This window comes from Lynx canadensis, chromosome B1, assembly GCF_007474595.2.
Source record: "Lynx canadensis isolate LIC74 chromosome B1, mLynCan4.pri.v2, whole genome shotgun sequence".
NCBI lineage: Eukaryota > Metazoa > Chordata > Mammalia > Carnivora > Felidae > Lynx > Lynx canadensis.
In genome coordinates, this window is record NC_044306.2 from 27,496,738 (window position 1) to 27,506,588 (window position 9,851).

Genomic DNA, 9,851 nt, shown 5'->3' on the forward strand with positions numbered 1-9,851 from the left:
TCCAGCAAGGCTGTCATTCAAAATAGAAGGAGAGATAAAAAGTTTCCCAGACACACAAAAACTAAAGGAGTTTGTGACCACTAAACCAGCCCTGCAAGAAATTTTAAGGGGGAACTCTCTGAGGGGAGAAAAGAAGGGGAAAAAAAAAAAGACCAAAATCAACAAAGATTAGAAACAACCAGAGAACACCACCAGAAACTCCCACACTACAAGCAACATAATGGCAATAAATTCGTGTCTTTCAGTACTCACTTTAAACATCAATGGACTCAATGTTCCAATCAAAATACATAGGGTAACAGAATGGATAAGAAAACAATATTCATCTATATGCTGTTTACAAGAGACCCACTTGAGACCTAAAGACACCTTCAGATTGAAAGTAAGGGGATGGAGAACCATCTATCATACTAATGGTCAACAAAGGAAAGCCAGAGTAGCCAAATTTATATCAGACAATCTAGACTTTAAAATAAAGACTGTATCAAGAGACACAGAAGGGCATTATATCATAATCAAGGGTCTATCCACCAAGAAGACCTAACAATTGTAAACATTTATGCGCCAAATGTGGGAGCACCCAAATATATAAATCAATTAATCACAAATATAAAGAAACTCATTGATAGTAATACCATAATAGTAGGAGACTTCAACACCTCACTCACAGCAATGGAAAGATCATCTCATCAAAAAATCAACAAGGAAACAATGGCTTTGAATGACACACTGGACCAGATGGACTTCACAGATATATTCAGAACATTTCATCCTAAAGCAGCAGAATGTACATTCTTTTCCAGTGCACATGGAATGTTCTCCAGAATAGACCACATACTGGAACACAAATCAGCCCTCAGCAAGTACAAAAAGATTGAGATCATACCGTGCATATTTTCATACCACAACACTATGAAACTCGAAATCAACCAAAAGAAAAAATTTGGAAAGGTAACAAATACTTGGAGACTGAAGCACATCCTACTAAAGAATGAATGGGCTAACCAAGCAATTAAAAAGGAAATTAAAAAGTATATGGAAGCCAATGAAAATGATAACACCGCAACACAAAACCTCTGGGACACAGCAAAGGCGGTCATAAGAGGAAAGTATATAGCAATCCAGGCCTTCCTAAAGAAGGAAGAAAGATCTCAGATACACAACCTAACCTTATGCCTTAAAGAGCTAGAAAAAGAGCAGCAAATAAAAACCAAACCAGCAGAAGACAGGAAATAATAAAGATTAGAGCAGAAATTATTAATGCTGTTGAAACCCAAAAAACAGTAGAACAGATCAATGAAACCAGAAGCTGGTTCTTTGAAAGAAACAACAAAATCGACAAACCACTAGCCAGTTTGATCAAAAGGAAAAAGGAAAGGACCCAAAGAAATAAAATCAAGAATGAGAGAGGAGAGATCACAACCAACACAGCAGAAATAAAAACAATACTAAGAGAATATTATGAGCAATTATATGCCAATAAAATGGGCAATCTGGAAGAAATGGACAAATTCCTAGAAACATATACACTACCAAAACTGAAGCAGGAAGAAACTGAAAATTTGAACAGACCGATCACCAGTAAGGAAATCGAATTAGTAATCAAAAATCTGCCAAAAAACAAGAGTCCAGGGCCAGATGGCTTTCCAGGGGAATTCTACCAAACATTTAAGGAAGAGTTGAGTAAGGAGCAGGTAGAGGGGCAGGGAGGTGTTTTCGTTTCGCCAGCCTGGAAGGGTAACTGCATGGTTGAGGCGACCAGGGACTGAGCATTTCAGATCTGCTTGTAACCTGGTACACCACCATGCTGGCCGCAAAACCTGTATGTCTCCGGACACTACCTTCCAGGGTTTTCCAACCAGCTTTCACCAAGGCCTCCCCTGTTGTGAAGAATTCCACCGCGAAGCATCAACGGCTCTTAACACCCATCAGGGAATATGCCACCAAGACAAGAGTTGGGATCGGGCATGGGAAAACTGTCCAAGAACTTAAGGAGGCAGCGGTGGAACCATCAATGGAAAACATATTCAAAATTGATCAGATGGGAAGATGGTTTATTGCTGGAGGGGCTGCTATTGGTCTTGGAGCATTGTGCTACTATGGCTTGGGAATGTCTAATGAGATTGGAGCTATTGAAAAGGCTGTAATTTGGCCTCAGTATGTGAAGGACAGTATTCATTCTACCTATATGTACTTAGCAGGAAGTATTGGTTTAACAGCTTTGTCCACCCTGGCAGTGAGCAGAACTTTTGTGCTTATGAACTTCATGATGAGAGGATCTTGGGTGAAAATTGGCGCAACCTTTGCAGCCATGATTGGGGCTGGAATGTTGTTACAGTCAATACGATATGACCAGAACCCAGGCCCAAAGCATCTTGCTTGGTTACTACATTCTAGTATGTTCTAACTTTAAATTTTTATTAAATAACCTTCATTACTATCTTCTTTGGTCGTTCTTTACAATTGTGAATGACTTATCCATAATTTAATAAAGACTCATGTTGGGGGAAAAAAAGGAAAAGTTAACACCTATTCTCTTGAAGCTGTTCCAAAAAAATAGAAATGGAAGGAAAACTTCCAAACTCATTCTATGAAGCCAGCATTACCTTGATCCCAAAACCAGACAGAGACCCCACTAAAAAGGAGAACTATAGACCAATTTCCCTAGTGAACATGGATGCAAAAATCCTCAACAAGATATCAGCCAAGCAGATCCAACAATACATTAAAATTGTTACTCACCACGACCAAGTGGGATTTAAATCTGGGATTCGGGGCTGGTTCAATATCCGCAGAACAAAATTAAAATGATTCATCACATCAATAAAAGAAAGGACAAGAACCATAAGATCCTCTCAATAGGTGCAGAGAACGCATTTGACAAAATACATCATCCTTTCTTGATAAAAACCCTCAAGAAAGTAGGGATAGAAGGAGCATACCTCAAGATCATAAAGCCATATATGAACAGCTCAGCGCTAATATCATCTTCAGTGGGGAAAAACTGAGAGCTTTCCCCCTAAGGTCAGGAACAAGACAGGGATATCTGCTCTCACCACTGTTATTCAACATAGTATTGGAAGTCTTAGCCTCTGCAATCAGACCACACAAAGAAATAAAAGGCATCCAAATTGGCCAGGAGGAGGTCACACTTTCACTCTTCGCAGATGACATGATACTCTATATGGAAAACCCAAAAGATTCCGCCAAAAAACTGCTAGAATTGATCCATGAATTCAGCAAAGTTGCAGGATATGAAATCAATGCACAGAAATTGGTTGCATTCCTATACACCAACAATGAAGCAACAGAAAAAGAAATCAAGGAATCGATCCCATTTACAATTGCACAAAAAACCATAAACTACCTAGGAATAAATTTAACCAAAGAGGTGAAAAATCTATACACTGAAAACTATAGAAAACTTATGAAAGAAATTGAAGAAGACACAAAAAATTGGAAAAAGATTCCATGCTCCTGGATACGAAGAATAAATATTGTTAAAATTCGATCCTACCCAAAGCAATCTATATATTCAATGCAATACCTATCAAAATAACACAGGCATTCTTCACAGACCTAGAACAAATAATCCTAAAATTTGTATGGAACCAGAAAAGACCCCAAATAGCCAAAGCAATCTTGAAAAAGAAAACCAAAGCAGGAGGCATCACAATCCCAGACTTCAAGCTATACTACAAAGAATCATCAAGACAGTATGATACTGGCAAAAGAACAGACACTCAGATCAATGGAACAGAATAGAGAACCCAGAAATGGACCCACAAACGTATGGTCAACTAATCTTTGACAAAGCAGAAAAGAATATCCAATGGAATAAAGACAGTCTCTTCAGCAAGTGGTGCTGGGAAAACTGGACAGTGATATGCAGAAGAATGAACCTGGACCACTTTCTTACCCCATACACAAAAAGAAACTCAAAATGGATGAAAAACCTCAATGTAAGACAGGAAGCCATCAAAATCCTCAAGGAGAAAGCAGGCAAAAACCTCTTTGATCTTGGCCACAGCAACTTCTTACTCAACACGTCTCTGGAGGCAAGGGAAACCAAAGCAAAAATCAACTACTGGGACCTCATCAAAATAAAAAGCTTCTGCACAGCAAAGGAAACAATCATCAAAACTAAAAGGCAACTGACAGAATGGGAGAAGATATTTGCAAACGACATATCAGATAAAGGGTTAGTATCCAAAATCTATAAAGAACTTATCAAACTCAACACGCAAAAAAACAAATCATCCAGTGAAGAAATGGGCGAAAGACATGAATAGACACTTCTCCAAAGAAGACATCCAGATGGCTAACAGACACATGAAAAAATGCTCAACATCACTCATCATCAGGGAAGTACAAATCAAAACCACGATGAGATACCACCTCACACCTGTCAGAATGACTAGCATTAACAACTCAGGCAACAACAGATGTTGGCGAGGATGCAGAGAAAGAGGATCTCTTTTGCATCATTGGTGGGAATGCCAGCTGGTGCAGCCACTCTGGAAAACAGTATGGAGGTTCCTCAAAAAACTAAAAATAGAACTACCCTACGACCCAGCAATTGCACGACTAGGTATTTATCCAAGGGATACAGGTATGCTGTTTCGAAGGGACACACGCACCCCAACGTTTATAGCAGCACTATCAACAATAGCCAACATATGGAAAGAGCCCAAATGTCTATTGATGGATGAATGGACAAAGAAGATGTGGTATATATACGCAATGGAGTATTACTCGGCAATCAAAAAGAATGAAATCTTGCCATTTGCAACTACGTGGATGGAGCTGGAGGGTATTATGCTAAGTGAAATGAGTCAGAGAAAGACAGATATCATATGACTTCACTCATATGAGGACTTTAAGAGGCAAAACAGATGAACATAAGGGAAGGGAAACAAAAATAATATAAAAACAGGGAGGGGGACAAAACAGAAGAGACTCTTAAATATGGAGAACAAACTGAGGGTTACTGAAGGGGTTGTGGGAGGGGGTATGGGATAAATGGGTAAGGGGCACTAAGGAATCTACTCCTGAAATCATTGTTGCACAATATGCTAACTAACTTGGATGTAAATTTTAAAAATTAATTAATTAATTAAATTAAAAATTAAAAAAAAAAAAATTGGGGCGCCTGGGTGGCACAGTCGGTTAAGCGTCCGACTTCAGCCAGGTCACGATCTCACGGTCTGTGAGTTCGAGCCCCGCGTTGGGCTCTGGGCTGATGGCTCAGAGCCTGGAGCCTGTTTCCAATTCTGTGTCTCCCTCTCTCTCTGCCCCTCCCCCGTTCATGCTCTGTCTCTCTCTGTCCCAAAAATAAATAAACGTTGGAAAAAAAAAATTTAAAAATTAAAAAAAAATAGAATCACCATACGATCCAGGAAAAAAAAAAAAATATATATATATATATATATATATATATTTTTATATCAGCCCTCAGCTTGACAAGTGTCTTTCTCTCTCCTTTTAAAAAGGAAGGCATCTTCTTCCTCTCCTTCAGTCACACACATTCCTTCTGAGCATGAAGTCACTCAACCAGAGACCATTTTCACAGCCCAAGAGTCTTCTCTCTACCACAGAAGACACGATGGTGTTCTTCAAGTAACTCACGTGTCCTGAATGTTAAGGCTTATAAAAAGCTGGCCACCCCAACAGCTGTGATTTTTGAGGTCCAAATCATATCAAGAAAACATTGCTTTGAAGGCCCTACATCTTAAGCCGTCAAAGGCCAAAAACAAATGTTTGTTATTTGTTGAAACTCAGGATAATATAACTTGCAGGGGGAAGAAAATGTGTTATGTCGAACTCAGTGGCATGAATATATTATGTCTAATATAATAAATATTTGGGCGCCTGAAATAATAAAACTACTGTAACATGTTTTTATACTCTGTTATAGTATTTTCTTTTCTTTAAAGTTTATTTATATATTCTGAGAGAGAAAGCACATGTGGGAGAGGGGCAGAGAGAGAGAGAGAGAGAGAGAGAGAGAGAGAGAGAATCCCAAGCAGGCTCCGCACTATCGGCGCAGAGCCCGACTTGGGGCTCAAACCTGCGAACAGCGAGAGCATGACCTGAGATCAAGAGTCAGCCGCTTAAACGACTGAGACACCCAGGTGCCTCTGTAGTACTTCCTAAACTCTGCCTGCATCAGTCTCTTGCGGCTTCTGTAACAAATCACCACAAATTTGGTGGCTTAAAACAATACAAATGGATTCTTGTAGTTCTGGAGGCCACAAGTCCAAATTAAGGAGCTTTCAAAGCGACGCTCCTTTCATTCCTGCTTTTCCCAGTTTCTGGTGACTGCCACCATTCCTCGGATTATAGCTACATCGCTCCAATCTCACCTCTGTCTTCACATGGCCTTGTCCTCTGTGTCTGTCTCAAATGTGTGCCTTTGTCTTACAAGGACACTTGTCTCTGGGTTTAGGGCCCACCTGGATAATCCAGGATGATTGCCTCATCTCAATATCCTTAACTACATGTGTCAATTCCTTTTTGCCTCATTAGGTAACACTCACAGGTTCTAGGGATTAGAAGGTGGGCATATCTTTGGGGGGACCACCATTCAATCCCCTACACTGTCTTATTAACATGATTTGGTTTTTGTCTTACGGTAGGTTGAGACAGACTTGGTTTACACACACTGACATCACCCACCGTGCCCAGAACAGGACATTGTCCAGTAGGCCACTGAACTTGTGTTTAGCAAACTCATCCGAAAGTGTAAGATTGGACCAACCACTTCCCACATCACTGCCTAAGACTATCTCCTGCTTTTCCACCCACCCCACCCCCCACCCCCCCACCCTCCTCTACCAAAAGTCACTTTCAGAGGAGACTTTGAGACCTCTGGGGAAAGGAGGGGTGAAAGTGTGGTCATATAAAAGATTTACTACTATATAATAATAATGAGCTCTGTGATAGACAAATACTTCGAATTATGTATGAAGAGTAAGAGGAAATACCACAAACTTGCAGATAAGTGACTTCCAAAAACTTGATGTTTAGAGCAACTCCCGCCAGTAGGAAAAGCTACCTACTTTCCAGTATAACAGAGGTGCCGAGAGACCACCATCAGGAATTCACAGATTCACAGGCTTACAGCGGGTGATTAACCAGGTGCAAAGTACACAGAGCACACGTCCTTAGAGAGAGGGGAGCATGTAACAACGGTGACCAGGACGCCATCTGAGGCCACTGTATAAGGCTGGGAGACCCTTCAAAGTCAGTCCTTGAGCTGCAAAGACTTATGATCTTAAATGTATCAGCACCAGAAGGTGAAGCCCCACTGGAATTAGCAAAAAGACAGTGACAAGGCAATCTGGCTAGAAGGGAGCTGCCGGTCCCCACATAGCAGTGGGAGGCGTGCAGGAGGCCAGTCCATCACAGGCTGAGTGGGGAGTGAAAGAGATCTAGAGGGCAATTCAGCGTTAGAAAAGGCAACATCCTCAGCCTGCCATCAGGAAAGAATTTCCCAAAGCAGGTTCCACCCCCGCCCCCCCATTCACATTGCCCATCCCCTATTAACAATATCAGAATCCCCTGCTTCAGACAAGCTCTCCTCTCCGAGTCCAGCGTGCTCAGTCACAACTCGGAGCCTTTGCTCATGCCTCCCCCCACCCCAACCCCCGTGCCAGGAATAACATCGCTTCACCAATTCCAGCCCCTCTTGTTTCAGGACCACCAAGCCTGCCTTCTCCATGGAGGTTTCCACGAGAGACCCACCAATGCCCACCTCCCCCTGCTCTAACTTGCCAGAGTGATGTGTGTCTACACCCCTCATTTTCTCACATTATCTACCACACAGCTGAGATGAAGTCTTATATTTTGTTTGTATTCCAGCTTGACTTCTAACGAGGCACTTTTCGGGTAGCAGGTGTTCAATAAATACCTGTTGAATTAAAGGCATTGTCCTAAAAGTTAAATTGAATTCAAGATTCAGCTGGCGACTCAGGAGTCCAAAAAATTATAGAAAGTTGGTCTGAGGGAAATTTCTGATCAACTCATCTTTCAAGACTCAGCTCATCATCCCTTCCATTGATCTTGGTTCAATATCCCTAATACATAGAATCGAACATGCCCTCCTTTGTACCCCAATGGTCCCTGTGCTTGCTTCCATCATAGCACCTAGCACTTGTTTAAATGTGCTTACGTGAATACCACCTCCTTCCATGTGATTTATAAGACTCTTAAGGACGGGCACCATTCAGTTCATGTCTGCACCACTAACATTTAGAGCAATAGTTAAGAGCCCAGCACTGGGGATCAGATAGAATGATGTTCTAGCTCTTCCACTTACAAGCTGTGTGATCTTGGAAAGCTTTCATTACTTAGCCTCTCTAAGCTATTTGGTTGATGGCAGGATTATTGAGAACCATTATTCTCAAAAGTTATTCAGATAATCATAGTTAGTATTATTAATGCAAGCACAGCATCTAATTCAGCATCTGACACAATCATAGTTAAACAAGTGGCTGAAAGTTCATAAAGGCTGATGTTTCACCTTCTTGCTGCCTGTGCTACTGCTTTTCTAGGAAACTATTCCAGAAAATGATATGTGCAGCTGCTAATTCTAAAAGTTTCTTATCTCAGGGCACCTGGGTGGCTCAGTCAGTTAAGCATCCAACTCTGATTTTGGCTCAGGTCATGATCTCACGGTTCATGGATTCAAGCCCCACGTAGGACTCTGCACTGACAGAGTGGAGCCTGCTTGGGATTCCTCTCCCTCTCTCACTTCCCCTCTCTCCCCACTCCCCTAAATAAATAAACAAACTTTAAAAATAAAATAAAAATTTAAAAGTAAAATAAAATTGCTCTCAGGGCTCCAACACAGACGTGCCAAATCCTAGTGCTCTGAATCAATGGGCACTTGACTACAGAATGTCTGTGACTTCTCCTTCCCACTGCAACACTCTCTGTGACAACGATGGTTTGTCAGCATCTCCTGGGGCAGGGACTGGCTCACTGCCACAGCGTCGGCCCCAGTGTGATGTCGCTTATTCCTTTGCCCCTTACACATGTGTCATTTATGCCCATGTCTCGTTTCTTTCTCTGATCAAAAACAGAAGAATCCATCTTAGAGAATGTTAAAAGGGTAGAAATCAAACTAGGACCTTTTGAAGTGAAATTTCAATCCTCCTGGAAAATAACGGCTGCAGCACAGACCTTGAAAGGATCACTCAAGCCGCTACAGAAAAAAGAATAACCCACACCAAAAATGGACAATATATGAAAACTTGTAAGATTGTGCTTTACCCGTGTGTACAGTCCAGACTTAAACACACACACACACACACACACACACACACACACACACACACACAGAATAATGTCAATTTTCCAGAGAAAAAAAAACTAAAATAAACATAATTTCCTATCAAGAAATAAAATCAGTGGGCACCTGGGTGGCTCAGTCAGTTAAGCGTCCCACCTCAGCTCAGGTCACAATCTCACGGTTCCTGAGTTCGAGCCCTGTGTCGGGCTCTGTGCCAACAGCTTGGAGCCTGGAACCTGCTTTAGATTCTGTGTCTCCCTCTCTCTCTGCTCCTCCTCTACTCGTCCTCTATCTCTGTCTCTCAAAAATAAAGAAACGTTAAAATCTTTTAAAAATTTTTAAAGAACTAAAATCAAGCTAATAAATGAGGAAAGTAGTGAATATTTGAGAAGATTCAAAAATAAAATTTTTAAGTAACCAGAATAACATTAAAAAAGTCAAACCACAAAATTGAAAAATTTAATGAAAGTTCATAAAGGCTGATGTTTCACCTTCTTCCTGCCTGTGCTACTGATTTTCTAGGAAACTATTCCCCAAAATGATATGTGCAGCTGCT

The 9,851-nt window shown here is 41.1% G+C and overlaps 1 protein-coding gene across 1 annotated transcript; it reads left to right on the forward strand.

Moving 5' to 3' along the window:
• The first annotated feature begins 1,789 nt into the window (after nucleotides 1-1,789).
• Nucleotides 1,790-2,407, forward strand: LOC115512926 (growth hormone-inducible transmembrane protein-like). Its single transcript, XM_032593061.1, has one exon. It carries the CDS (start codon nucleotides 1,805-1,807, stop codon nucleotides 2,405-2,407), a length of 603 nt encoding a protein of 200 aa, XP_032448952.1. The 5' UTR covers nucleotides 1,790-1,804.
• The last annotated feature ends 7,444 nt before the right edge of the window (nucleotides 2,408-9,851 follow it).